Below are 15,670 nucleotides of genomic sequence, written 5' to 3'. Positions count from 1 at the left end.
CGATGCATACAGTGCGTGTCAATCTTGATTTATAGCATGTAATGTGAAGTATTCAATCTTTGTGTCATTTTAGTATAGTTGAGATAAATTAATAATTTGTATATTTTGCAATTTGTATATTTTAATTTTAAAGTTTCGGTAACTTTGTTGGATTTGCAAAATATTTTTTTTTTTTTAGGTTATCTCAGTATAAGTTTAACTAAATGAAAATAACTAATGTTGCCAGGCTAACTGAAGTAAGATTTGTTTGTTTTTTTTCAAATAATAAAATTATTGTCTTTTAAGGTTTTAGTTTTTAGTCGACCATAATAATTTTGAAATGTAAATCATTTGTTTTGTCAAGAAAAGATTTTACATCTTAGAAATGGAATGGATCATCATTTGGGAAAGTATTATTCAATTTTATTATAATTTTTTTTATACATTCAATTACTATAAATGCATTAAATTAAGAGTCATGGAGAACCTGGGAATTATGGGGAATTTTATAATTGTTATTTCCAGACCAAGAAAACATATTGAAATTGCTTATTTTATTATTATTGGGATATCGCACTCTTTGTTATGTTCCAAGGCTTTCAAACGATTAATCGTGATTAATTGCATTCAAAATCAAAGTTTTTGTTTACATTATATATGTATGTGTACTTTGTATATTTACCATGTATTTATAAATATACACACACAGTGTATTTACGTATTTACATTTATATATTCATATTCTTTTATTTTATATTATATATAAATGTATTTAATATATGAACATAACATATTGTTCTTAAATGTATACATGCATGTGTTTCAATTTATATATCCATAATAAATATACACATATTATGTAAAAAAAAATATATATATATATTATGGATGCGTTTAATTGCGATTTAATCGTTTGACAGCATTAATTTAAAGCTTAACTTTAAAACATTTTGGTGCAATAAGCAATCATAAGAAGTTTGTCCTTTTTTTATATATATTAGGGCCGGGACTCGATTAAAAAAATTAATCTAATTAATTAGAGGCTTTGTAATTAATTAATCGAAATTAATCGCATTTTAATCGCATATAAATATTTGACCTGAGAACAGTGAGAAGTAATTTTTTTCACATGGATTTATAGTATACATTGAATAATGACTGAATACATAAGCTTAAGCAACAAAATATTGTTTATTTTTGTTCAACCAAGTCTAGCAGACCAGTGCAATTTTTGCCATTAAGTGTAGCAATAGCATATTTAGAAACAATTTAGAAATAGTACATTTCAGAAATTCAGGAAGCTTATAAGTGTTTTTTTTTTTTTTTAAGTAAAACACAATACTGTCAATTACATTCAGAACATTGGAAACACTGACTATTAGAAAACATCTCTCTGTTGCTTCAGAGGCCATAACATACTAAGTCCAACTCTCAATAACCTTGGCCAAAACAATAAAGAGTTCAACATAAACTGTTGCACCAACAAAATAATACATAGTTCAACATAAAGTGTAAAGTCCACGCTAGCTGCTATATGTTTTGCGTTGAGGTGATACTTGAGGTTCGATGTTCTCATAGACAGTAAAAGAAAGGATGTGCTGCGGTGATATGCAAACCCTAGTTGGTACTCCAGTATAATCGGTCCCGCCGAAACTCATCCAGTGAGAAACGTTCCGCGGTGCAAAAATACGTTATTAAAAATGCGGAAATTTTTTTTCTGTAATTAATTAATCTTAATTAACGCGTTATTTTTTCTGTAATTAATTAATCTCAATTAACGCGTTAAAGTCCCGGCCCTAATATATATATAATCTAATACACATTAGAAGAACCATTAACATAATCATACAAATGCACAATTTGAAATTGAATCAGATTAAATCAAATCAGGCTCAGTTTTCAAAAATCGTTCTTGAAGCTGAACAAATTGTACTCCTTTTAAAAATGCATTGGTTTACTGGAACTTTTATGCTTTACTGTCTTAACTGTTGCGTCTGCAGGTACACCCCAGTGGGACGCTCCTTCTTCTCCCCTCCTGAAGGCTACTATCATCCTCTGGGTGGAGGAAGAGAGGTCTGGTTCGGCTTCCATCAGTCCGTCCGGCCGGCCATGTGGAAGATGATGCTCAACATTGACGGTATGACAGAGGTCTTTTATCTCTTCATTGCTCATTGTGTTTAATGCATGCCATGTACATTCAAATTCTCCATCTCCTCTCTTCTCAGTATCTGCAACAGCCTTTTATAAAGCTCAGCCTGTCATCGAGTTCATGTGTGAAGTTCTGGACATCCGCAACATCGACGAGCAGCCGAAGACGCTCACCGACTCGCAGAGGGTCCGTTTCACCAAGGAGATCAAAGGTGGCTTTCTGAATGCCTTAGCAACATTCTAAGAATCAAAACAAATACCCTGGCAACCCCTACTCAGACCACCTTTAGGAACTGTACAGTAACAGCCTGACAACCATTAGAAAGTGTTTTATAGGGGTTAACCATTACACAAAATGTAACTTGGCTTTGGTATGATTTCAGCACAGCAGCGAAAAACAAAACATATACCGTATTTTCCGGACTATAAGTCACACTTTTTTTCATAGTTTGGCTGGTCCTGCGACTTATAGTCAGGTGCGACTTATCAAAATTAATATGACATGAACCAAGAGAAAACATTACCGTCTCCAGCCGCCAGAGGGCGCTCTATGCTGATCAGTGTTCCTGTAGTCTACACTGAAGACAGAGCGCCCTCTGGCGGCTGGAGACGGTAATGTTTTTTCTTGGTTCTAAATAAATGCAACTTATAGTCCAGTGCGACTTACATATGTTTTTTTCCTCATCATGACGTATCTTTGGACTGATGCGACTTATACTATGGTGCGACTTATAGTCTGAAAAATACGGTAATTGCTTTTTTTATTATTATTAAAGGTTTACTGGACATACTATGATTCTGACTTGAAATCAGAAAGTCTGTCAATATTGTTTCAACCTGCTGCATCACACTTATTTTACTGCAATTTATGGTTCTGTTGTAAATGGGGGAATAGATTTGAAAACCTGCCACCTTATTTTAGTCAGAGTCTATTTTTATAATATTATCTTTTTTTTTTGTCAAAAAAATACAAATGCAAAGTTTTGTTGTAGATGTATTGTCATTGTTTATTTTTTAATACATTTTAAGATTTTTTTAGAATACATAATCCAATGTTGTTGATAAAAAATAAAACAAAACAGAATTTAGTGGAAAAATAGAACAAGTTTTGCGGGGATTTATAGCTACCTTTTAATTGTAAAAAAAATAAGTAATGTTTACAATCATTCTACAAGGCATGTGGAATTCACGTCACAATCAATGCATGAAAATATCGATATAGTATGATATGGAATATCATGAGCATATTTTTCTGATATCACCCAGCCCTATTTAGATGTGTGTATTTCACATTACTTTCCACACACAGAAGTTCTGCACATGCAGTGGTTAAAACAACACTGCATTCGTTCACTACACATGCATAGCGAACAGAAAGACCAGGATTGAAAATTTCATTATGAATATCTGTTCCATTGCACCCTAATAGTTAGAGATCCGGTGAAGTCACTGGATGATCTCAGCGTCCTGCCATGGCTTTGTCTTGGATGAGTCATTTTGATATCATGCTTTTACACACACACATCGATTTAAAAATCAAATGATGCAATCCTGAATTCTGACCATCTTCATGCATTCCAAGAGGAACTGTTGCAAATCCAGCCTTTCATTTTAGTCTCACACTGAAGACTGTAATTAGCTGGAAGTGGCATCCAGTTTATTTACTTTACTCTGCTGTAATGGTGCTGGATCTGTTGCAGAAAACTGCTAAATAAAGTGCATGCATGAAACCACATAAGACAGACGTATTGTCGGTCAATTGAATCAGACACCGGAAATATATACAGTTAATTTATTATGATTAAAAATGACAATAACAAGCTTTCATAGCACTGTTTAACTGGTGTTTTGTTGGTGTCAGGTCTGAAGGTGGAGGTTACACACTGTGGGCAAATGAAAAGAAAGTATCGCGTCTGTAACGTCACACGTCGCCCTGCTAGTCACCAAACGTGAGTATTGTGCTGTGACACCTTCTCTGAAGCCTTACGCATCCATAGTATCGTTTTCATGTGGGATTTCACACTTTGAGTTAGTAATTAGTCCTTAGACCTGAAAATGTTCAATGCATTTTCAGTTTCAGAAGATTGACCGAAACTATGACATTTAATTAGCATTTTGGCTTGTCAGTGTCTCTGTAAATAAAGGATTTGCTAAAAGTGTCCATTTGACATATTCATTATATTGTTACTTATTGTATTGTCTTTATTATTTAATGTTTCTTTGAGTAAATCTTGCAGGAAAAAAGCTTTTTATCACAGACACCATTGAAATGTTCATATTTGAACAACAAATTCAAATAGTAGAATAATTATATATTTATATAATACATAAAATTAATTTTTGTTGTTTTAAATATGCCTTTATACATGTTAATAAAGTTTTTCTGGCAGTTTTCGGTTTAGATATTTTAGTACAACAAATGAAAAGAAAATATGGAAACTAGCTAAAATAAAATTGTTTATATATATATATATATATATATATATATATATATATATATATATATATATATATATATATAATTATTATTATTATTTTCAGTTAACATTTAAGGTGTCAAAAAAGTTTTTTTTTATGCTTTAAATTTTAGTTAACCTTTTTATTTAACAGTTACTTATATGTTTATATGAAATGCATTTTTTTATTCTGCCGTCAAATAAGTCTGATAATGTCCCGTCGCTCGTGTGTCCAGGTTTCCTCTGCAGCTTGAGAGCGGACAGACGGTGGAATGTACCGTGGCTCAATACTTCAAGCAGAAGTACAACCTGCAGCTCAAGTATCCTCACCTGCCCTGTCTCCAGGTGGGCCAGGAGCAGAAACACACCTACCTGCCCCTGGAGGTCAGTGTTGTCTCACACACACACACACACACACACACACACACTCTCAGAACGGACAGAGACGAACTTCACTCATACGGTGTGCTGCTGTTCTCCAGGTGTGTAATATTGTAGCAGGGCAGCGGTGCATCAAGAAACTGACAGATAATCAGACGTCCACCATGATCAAAGCCACAGCTCGATCAGCTCCAGACCGACAGGAGGAGATCAGCAGACTGGTGAGTGTGGACCTCTAGTGTGCTTTACATACAGTGAGCACTGGCTAGTGCATTGTTGTCATGATTATTTAACCCATAGGATAATATAGAGCTCAAAAAATACAGCAGAAAGAAAGAAATGCATGTTTTTCAGTCTTTTGATGATACGTGGTGTGCATCTTAACAGTTAAGCAATCAAAGAAAAGCTTATTTTAAGCATTGTTGCCTAATAGGTCAACAACAAGCTGTCAATCACTCCTGTACGCGTGCATCACTGTCCTCCTCACAGCTGCAGCAACTTGTGCTCTCTTCATCAAGCTTTAAAACAAAAAGGGGACAAATTGTGGTATTGTCTTTGTGCATATAGATTAATTAGATAAATAAACATATCTAAATGCATGCCTAGCCGCCTACCGTATTTTTTTGGAACTTAGAAAAAAGATGCTGCAGTCAATGAACAGCCAGCGGGGGCTGGTTGCAGGACGACTCAACCTCCGCAGACAGTTTTTAATGTTTATCAGACAATAACTACTCAAGATTTTGATTTAGTATAATTTTCGGAACAATTAGGGCCACATTCGGGATTCGTGACAACAGTTTAGATTTTGAGACTGTCCCGAATTTTTTGGGACGTCTGATCACCCTAATGGAAACCCATTTCCGCCACCAAATAAAAAATAAAAAAGTGACTTTTTATCTCAGAATTCTGCCTTCTTTCTCAGAATTGCCTGATATAAACTCAAAAGTGTGAGTTAAAAAAATGTAACTGTGAGATATTAACTCGCAATTGCTTTTGCAATTGATTTCACAAAATTGTGAGATAAAAGGTCACAATAACCATTTTTTTTTTTTTATTCAGGGGCAGAACCGGGCTTCCATACATATATAAGTGTGTGTATATATATATATATATATATATATATATATATATATATATATATATATATTAGGGATGTCAACGATTAATCGATGATCGATTAATTGTCGATAAGAGATGCAATCGATTAAGGCTATCGATGGTCGGTTAACCGATTCAAAGTTGGGCTGCGTGCGGCTCATGCGCACTCAACACGTGCGAGCGGCTGTGAGTGACGGTGACGATATATAAAAGCATCATCATTCATTCACAATGTACAAATTAAGCTTTTAATGTGATTTAAACTTTAAAGTACATTAAAATAGAAACAACATAAAAGTTCTTCAACATTAAATGCAATAGAAATGTAGTTACTAATCATTTCATCAGATAACTGTTTTATATCGTGCGCTTTGCAGGGCTGCGGGACACAGTGACAGGACAGATAGTCTATTCATTCCTACAACTTGTTAATTAATTCCTACGAATTATTAATGTGACAATTGTCCATGTTTCATTAATTTTGTTCCCTAAATAACCCATGATTTAAGTGAAATAAGGGAACAAATTAATAAATCGAACGAATTCTTAATTCATGAAATCTTTAATTTCCCTTCCCATGTTTACCACAGTAAGAGATGCGAAAACAGTTATTAAAAGCGAAAGATAATAAAATAAACCTGGGAAATTAGAGGGTTAGACTATGAAGATTTAGGAAAAGAAACAATGCCTAAATATACTGAATTTGTGCAAATTCTTGACCAACCGGCAAACCAGAACAAAGCCGCGTAAATGAAGACTATGGGGTCCAAAAGCATGGTCGCGAGCTAACATTTTCCAGTTAACCTATTATTCCTCTAATAAACAAAGCTTTTATACCACACTTGTCATAATCAGATCTTATCATTTCTAAATAAATAATTGCTGGATTCAAAACAGCGATTAATAGGCGCTGTGACCGACACATTCCTGGAGCATTCACTGCTGTCACTAAACGGTGACGCCGAGCATCGTTCACAAGTTTCTGCATGGACCTGACTAGGGCACAGGTTCTAAGCCCTGGGACAAAATGGGATGCTTTAAGGAAAATTTATAGCCTACTAAGTAATAGGCCCAACATAAAAATAACAATTTGTTTTCATGTTTTTTTTTTCTTTTTTTAAATAGGCTATGCGAAATATATCCGACTTAAATAATTTAGATTAACGGATTTAAAACAGAAGTGTGGGCGCTCCATAAGTTCACAAAAAAAAAAAAAAAAAAAAGGATGACAACGCATTCTGTTTGTTTGCTTTATTTTACAAGAGCGCAAATCTTCTGTTTTTATTGTGAGTGTGCACAAATGAAAGTAAACACTTTTGCGGAAAATATATATATTTTTTTAATGTCTCAGCTGTTTCGATCGCGCAGGAGCCTGCTGCACACATATATTCTAGCGATTCAAACTTATATCGCAGTCTGTTCATTATCAAAATAAAATGTCAACTAAACATTAAAAGGTTACTCTGGTCAGTTTAAATAGACCGTAGTATACCGGTCCTCTCTGCTGTTCCAAGGACGTTTTTGCTCATATGAAGAGGATCATCTTTTCCGTCTATATGCGAATGCGTGTTAAGTACAAGCCTAGTTTACATTATAAATAATAGTTTAACATTCAAATACATTGCGAATATGGAAACATTTCGATTTGTGCCGAATGAGACATGAGCAATAACCTCCAAATAAATCTAGCCAAAGCCGCGCTCGCTCATCCTAGACTGCACGCATGCACTGTCACGATCTAATGCACTGTATGCCGGATTTTTAAAAATCTGCATTTTCTAGGACAGAATCCAGCAGGATCAAATTAATGTGAGCAACTGTGTTTTGGTGCAGCAGCGCCGATGTAGTTCACTTAATGTGCAGCGCAGTCACACGCGCTCCACATTTCGGATAATTTTATACAATAATGTCAGTTGAAAACATTGCAATTGTGCTTTAAAATACAACAACGAGCACCACAAAACCATTTAAAGATGCGCGTTCAGCGTTCTCCGTGCGGGATTGGAAACTGTCAACAAAGTAAAATGACCTCAAAAGTATGGCGCAATCTCTTCATTTTATCAAATGATCATAATCGCATCTATTCATTTTATAATCCTGCTACTAGCATTTTATTCAGACTAAAGCCTCTTTAATTCAAGTGAGAAAGCGTTTTGTGTGTGTGTGTGTGTGGCTTTTGCACATCCTGTCATACCGCTGACTGCGTGCCTGCAATAGACGCATTTTGCAGTATTATGGTTAACGATTAATCGATTAATTGATCGTTAATTTAAACGACGATCGATCATGGAAATAATCGAAATTTGACATCCCTAATATATATATATATATATATATATATATATATATATATATATATATATATATATATATATATATATATATATGAAAAATAATGCGATCATCAACACTAACCGTGTATAAATGAAAACTGCCTAATGTTACGGAGTGAAATGTCAATCGAGAAATATTACTGAATATGATACAGAACATGTAGTATTTGATGTAAATGTTGATTTAAAAAAAAACATTCCTTGAAGCTAGAATAAATAAGCTAGAATTGTAATTTTAATGTAGAGGGTCTGATATTTATTTTGATGTGTTGCATGTTCAGATATTCTTACAACAAAATATTTTGGGGGCCTTGAAATTTTAGTGAAAATCATGCTGGCGGTGGCTGGCAACTTTTTAAAAAAACCCAGGTGTGGGAAGAGTTAAAAGAAAGAAAAAACTAAAACTGTGGATGTCAGAACTTTGCCATAAAAACATGGTTGCAGCATTTTAAGTTTTACAGATTGAACTTAAATGTAAAGTAAGAATATGTGTCATTTAATTGACTGAAATGATGTTAATATATAGCATATGACTTCAGTTTAATATTAAGTGCAGCTCAGCATCTGTGGCACTCTGTCGAATTCCTATCACTGATATTCATTTGATCTGTACCTCGGTAAACACTAGACCTGGGATTTGAAAACAGGTTCTTATTCAGAATGATTTCACTTCTTAAAACATTTTTATTCTCCTGGATTCAGAAATGAAGTTTTAGAAGAATCAAACCAGAACCAAAGCACTAAATTCCTTCTGTTTGTCATCTCTAGTAAATATAAAATGAAACCTCTTCTGACAGAAATGCACTTTTGATGAAAGCCAGTGCTTGCTCTTCGTATGTTGACAAAAAGAATGGTGTTTTCCACATTTTTGGTTTGTTTTTACAAAGATGATCACATTTTCTGTGATGACTTGCATTAAATCCAGAATCGTCCTAATTTAAAGGTTTGTGGTCATAGAATCAGCTCATTTTAGCCCTTTGCCTTTCCTTTTTTGGAGAGAATGACTGCAGATGACATCATCACAGCTTCCTTGGATTTTGTTGACATGAGCAGGAAGTGACATCATAATTAATGTCCACATTATGTGATTTGAGATCACCATGTTTTTGAACAATTTCCCAAAAGGTCTCCAGGTTTACACTTTATCATTTTGAGATTATTAACTGTTCGACTAAACCTGCACAGAAAGTTTGACTTTTGAGATTTCCAAATTGATCAGATAGATCTGTCGCCGCTTTTTTTATTTTTTTTTATTTTAAGTTTTGTTAAACTGTTCAAATATGGTTTAATTTCAAAAACTGTATTGTATATTTGCATAACAACAGCTTTGATGAGCAGATTTCCTTTGAATTTTATGATATATTGCAAAATATAGCAAGTAAATTAAGAAATCGATAACTTTTTTTTATTTTATGTCAATTTTTGGTCTTGCTTTGTACAGTTCATCAGTGTAAGTTATTCCAAATAAAAAAGCTTTTGTGAAAATGCAATAAATTGCTCCGCCTCTTATCAAACATAATCAAGCTGTCTTACTTCTCAAGCATTCTGATATCTAATGCCCAATTTTCAGATCAGTTCCTATCAAATGTACATAATTTTTCCTTATTCTCAACTATCGCACATTTGTGGAAGTAAAATGGGTTGTGAATGCAGTTTCATGTTTGAGGGGCATCTTCATAATCTTGCATATATTTTTTTTTCTTTTCTGTTCAGATGAAGAACGCTAACTTTAATCTGGATCCCTACATTCAAGAGTTTGGGATCAAGGTGAAGGACGACATGGCCGAGGTGACGGGGAGAGTGCTTCCCGCTCCCATCCTGCAGTACGGCGGTCGAGTAAGATCTGTTTTACTCAATCTGAAGCTCTTGTTCTTCTTCCTGTTCTCGCTGCTCAAACATAATGCTTGCAATGCCAAGGTAGTGGGTTCATGCACTACCGGTCAAAAGTTTGGAATATACTGTATATATATTAAAAAATGTTTCAAAAGAAGTCTCTTCTGCTTCATTTATTTGATCCAAAATACAGTAGTTTTGTGAAATATTGCAATTTCAAATTTCTGTGACGCTCCGCTGTATTTTCAGCATCATTCCTCCAGTCTTCAGTGCAACATGATCTTCAGAAATCAGAATAATATACTGATTTACTGATCTAGAAACATTTATTATTATATTTAGTTTATGCTTAGTTAGAGAATAAAATAAATAAATAAGAGAAAAAAGAAAAAAATGAATATTTTTAGTTAACAGTGACACGTTAAATTGATCAAAGTGACGGTAAAGACATTTATAATGTTAGTGTAAAGATTGCATTTCAAAGTAAATGCTGTTCTTTTGAAAAGAGAAGAATTCTAAAAAATAACAAATAAAAAAATAATTTCCTCAAAAATATTAAACATTGATTATAATAGTCAGAAAGGTTTATTTAACAGCAAATCAGAATGATTTCTGAAGATCATGTGACACTGATGCTGATGCTGAAAATACAGCTGAAATAAATTACAGTTTACAATATATTACAATAGAAAATAGTCATTTGAAATAGTAAAAATATTTCACAATATTACTGTTTTAATCAAATAAACGCCATCTCGGTGAGCAGAAGAGACTTCTTGCAAAAACATCAGACATCTTTCTTACTCCCAACCTTTGTCTGGCAGAATAAGTCACCTGAGAGAAACGTGTCTGACACATCATCACCTCCAGTGTGAGATTTCTAAACTCTCTCTCTCTCTCTCTCTTTCTCACAGAACCGTGCCATTGCGACTCCTAACCAGGGTGTGTGGGACATGAGGGGAAAGCAATTCTTCAACGGCATCGAGATCAAAGTGTGGGCCATCGCTTGCTTCGCTCCACAGAAACAGTGTCGGGAAGAGGTGCTCAAGTAAGGAAACTCGTCTTTCTGTACGTCCCCTGCAGGTTTCCTACAGACACACTCGTCCGTTCTGCAGAATTTGCATTTTTTACTAACTTGAATTCCTTTGGTGTTTTCACTCAAAGCTACGGTTTATGTTTCTTGTTATTGTTTTATAGATTTTATTTAATCATGTTTAGCATTCTGGTTGGTTGTTAGGTGATGGATGAAAAAACCCCATTCTAAAAATCCCCATACATTTTTTCCCCCAATATATTGAAGCTTGTTGCATGTGTATAAATGGGGAAAAAAACGTATTTGGCATTTGATTTATGCCACTAGCTTTTAATCTAATACATACAGTATCATTTGAAAGTTTGTGGTCCGTAAGATTTTTGATAATTTAATTATATTTGACTATATATATATATATATATATATATATATATATATATATATATATATATATATATATATATATATATATATATTCGCTCTGAAACTCGCAGAACATATTTTGATATAAAAATGAAAGATCAGTGGATTACTGTATACAAATGATGAAATTAAGACATAAATATTTGTTACAGATTATAATTATTTGTATTACTTGATTTATTTTACAGTATAATTGCAATCAATTTCTTATCAGTGTTATTTTAGTATCACTGAGATACTGTTATAGATTATGGATAGTTTTAATTTTAATTTAAGTTTTACATACTGTATGTCTGTGTAGTTTTACATTTTTATTTTATTTCAGTTGTTAAATCTGATTGTTTGTTTTACTTTATTTCAGTTAAAAAAATTATTTCAAGCAACAAAAATGCTTTTTATGATTTCAGTTTTAGTTTTAGTTAACTGTTTTAACCCTGTTTCTGTTTGATGTTCGTATTTAACCAATCACGATATGACCTTAATCTCAATACAACAATCAATAATCACAATAAAATCATGTCAATTATTATTTTATTGTAATATTGAATTGGTCAAAACCCTGGGAATGAGACTAATGAAAATGGAATGAAAAAAAAATGAAAATGAACCTTCTAATTAACTGTTCTTTTCCTAAAATAAATATCAAAATAACATTTTAAACATGTAAAAAAAAAAAAAATATATATATATATATATATTTTTTTTTTTTTTACTTGTTTAAAATGTAATTTTATATATATATATATATATATATATATATATATATATATATATATATATATATATATATATATATATATATATTATATATATATATTATTATATATATATTATTATATATTATTATATATTATTATTATTATTATTATTATTATTATTATTAAGCATCACAACTGTTTTCAACCTTGATAATTATAAAAAAATATATATATTGCATGCTAATAAATCCGCTACGAACACTCTGGTGTTAATGTGAAGATGTCTTCCTCAGGAACTTCACGGACCAGCTGCGTAAGATCTCGAAGGACGCTGGGATGCCGATCCAGGGTCAGCCGTGTTTCTGTAAGTACGCACAGGGAGCCGACAGCGTGGAGCCCATGTTCAGACACCTGAAGAACACTTACTCCGGCCTGCAGCTCATCATCGTCATCCTGCCCGGAAAAACCCCCGTCTACGGTAAGAGGGTCACACACACGGAGCATCCCGTCCCGTCCCGTCCCGTCCTCAGACTAATAACACACACACGTGTGATCTGTGCAGCCGAGGTCAAGCGTGTGGGAGACACTCTTCTAGGAATGGCCACTCAGTGTGTTCAGGTGAAGAACGTGGTGAAAACCTCTCCTCAGACGCTCTCCAACCTCTGCCTCAAGATCAACGTCAAACTCGGCGGCATCAACAACATCCTGGTGCCGCATCAACGGTGAGAGCGTGGTTTAGATTTCCACTACCAGTCAGTTTTTTAAAGAGGTCTCTTCTGCTCCCCAAACCTCTATTTATTTGATCCAAAGTAGTGTAGCTTGAGCGTTTAAGATTTTATTTATACCTCTTCACAGATCGGCAGTGTTCCAGCAGCCGGTGATCTTCCTCGGAGCAGATGTCACTCACCCACCGGCTGGTGATGGGAAGAAACCGTCTATTACTGCAGTGAGCACCACACACACACACACGTGTTTGTTTTTGTGTAAAGTGTGTTCATCCCATAGGTGTAATGGTTTTTATACTGTACAAACTGTATATTCTATGGCCCTTCACCAACCCTAACCCTAACCCTCACAGGAAACTTTGTGCATTTTTACTTTCTCAAAAAAAAACTCATTCTGTATGATTTATAAGTGTTTTGAAAAATGGGGACATGGGTTATGTTCTCATAAGTCACCCTCTCCTTGTAATACCTGTGTCATACCCATGTCATTATACAGAGTTGTGTCCTGATATGTCACAAAAACAAGAACACACACACACACACACACACACACACACACACACTGCATTTGATCACTTTCAGCTGTTCTCATGAAAACACATGTGCACTTCAAATTCAAAATTTTCTAATTTTTTTAGTTTAGTATTATTTATATACTTTCATATTTATACCATAGTATAGTATCTTATTTCTATATAGGGAAAATTGATAAAAGTATCATTTTTATACTAAAATAATAGTCTGGCATCAAAAGGAAAGAATGCAGATAATAGCAAATAAATGTTTTTTTAAAAACAACACCACCACCACTGTTCAAACGTTTGAGGTCAGTAAGATTTTCTTTAAAACAAATTCATACTTTTATTCAGCAAGGATGCTTTATATTGATCAAAAGTGTATGTTGTGATTGCCAAAAATTCAGCTGCGCATATAATAAATAATAAATAGCATTTTTAGATATATCCAAATATAGAACATAATATTTACTGTATTTTTGATCAGATAAATACAGCCTTTATGAGCAGAAGAGTATATTTTTTTGAAAAGCAGTTTATGTAGACATTATGATCAGAATTTGTGTTTTTCAAACTTGGACGAATGATTTCGAGAGATATCAGGGATTTTTTTAAATTGTGATTACAAATGTAAATGTTTTTTTTATTATTATTATTTTATATGCTAGAAATCACTTTTTGTAGGTGCAAACTCTATGAAACAGTTTTTCTAAATAATAATCATAAACTGCAAGCGATTAAAACATAACAGAGATTCATTAGTCTGAAGGTGTGTCCCCATCTACTGAAGATATTGGTGATGAGCTCAAATTGTTCCTTTACCAGCAATGGCTCTATATTTTTATATTGCTTACTTCATTTTAATGCATGCCATATTTAAAATCATACACTGCCTAATTCAATTTGCATCCTTTTTAAAACTAGATATACAAAACTGCATGATAATTTCCTGGAGCAGCTTTCTTGAATGGACCAGTCATCAGATGTGTTTTATAACAAGAGCAGCTATTATTGATCCAGGACATAATGAAGTTATAGAAATGTAACACAGCTCTCTGGAAACCCAACCTGAGGCCAAAGCCACTTCATTTGAGTCTTAATCCGAAGGCTGTGATTACCAGCCCGCTGCTCTTTGTGGCCGAGGCGGTGGTGGGCAGGACAGGACGAGAGCTTTAAAAAAGGGAAAATGGCTCACCGGTGACTCACGGGCGCAAAGGAAATGATGTCACTCCCGCCCTGTGCATGCAACCACTTGTAAGCGTATCTTTCACCAGTTGCCAAGCGATGGTGACAAAGGCCTGAGTCACGCAGACGGACTCCAGACCCTTTCCAGAGGCTGAAGAACTGCAGCCAGGGGGCAGCAGATTTCTGGAGCGTCTCTGCACTCTCACATTTGTTCAGCATTGTGTGGATGTTTCACTGATATGTTTAAAACAGCTGTGTCACGTTCTTTCTTTCTTATTGTTTCATAGCTTATTTCTTGCTCATTTAAAATATTCGGGTTGGTTGCTAGGTAAAAATTCATCCCAAAAGTTGATTTTTTTTCTCTTGTGTTGCTTGTGTGTGGTCTCTGATTTGTGCCACTTAAATGTATTGATTTATTAATTGTTATTTAGTCTGATACATACACTTGGCATTCAAAAGTTTGGGGTCAGTAAGATTTTTATGAATTACTTTTTTTTTTATTCAGCTAAAACGCATTACGTTGACATTTATAATTATATTATTTCACATAAATGCTGTTCTTTTAAACTTTCTGGTCGTCTAAGAATCCTGAAAAATAAAATGCATCACACTTTCCACAAAAATATTGAGCAGAACAAGTGTTATTAACATTGATGATAATCAGACACGTTTCTTGAGCAGTAAATCATCATATCAGAATGATTTCTGAAGATCATGTGACACTGAAGACTGGAGGAATGATGCTGAAAATACAGCGGAGCATCACAGAAATAAATTACATTTTATGATATGTTGCAATAGGAAACACTTACATTGAATTGCAATAATATTAAACAATTTTACTTTATTTTTGATCAAATAAT

General features: G+C 33.8%; 1 protein-coding gene across 1 annotated transcript in view; it reads left to right on the top strand.

Moving 5' to 3' along the window:
• The window catches only part of LOC127974260 (protein argonaute-1-like), a 30,192-nt gene that overhangs the window by 8,624 nt on the left and 5,898 nt on the right, over positions 1-15,670 (top strand). Inside the window, exons 5-14 of the mRNA XM_052577434.1 lie at positions 1,980-2,116; positions 2,205-2,339; positions 3,989-4,076; positions 4,820-4,967; positions 5,066-5,185; positions 10,109-10,231; positions 11,143-11,276; positions 12,676-12,860; positions 12,945-13,104; positions 13,238-13,328. Coding sequence (XP_052433394.1) covers positions 1,980-2,116; positions 2,205-2,339; positions 3,989-4,076; positions 4,820-4,967; positions 5,066-5,185; positions 10,109-10,231; positions 11,143-11,276; positions 12,676-12,860; positions 12,945-13,104; positions 13,238-13,328 — 1,321 coding nt within the window. The remainder of the gene's footprint in view (positions 1-1,979; positions 2,117-2,204; positions 2,340-3,988; positions 4,077-4,819; positions 4,968-5,065; positions 5,186-10,108; positions 10,232-11,142; positions 11,277-12,675; positions 12,861-12,944; positions 13,105-13,237; positions 13,329-15,670) is intronic.

The sequence above is a fragment of the Carassius gibelio genome, chromosome B16 (genome assembly GCF_023724105.1).
Source record: "Carassius gibelio isolate Cgi1373 ecotype wild population from Czech Republic chromosome B16, carGib1.2-hapl.c, whole genome shotgun sequence".
Lineage (NCBI taxonomy): Eukaryota > Metazoa > Chordata > Actinopteri > Cypriniformes > Cyprinidae > Carassius > Carassius gibelio.
This window is presented reverse-complemented; position numbering and strand designations above follow the sequence as displayed.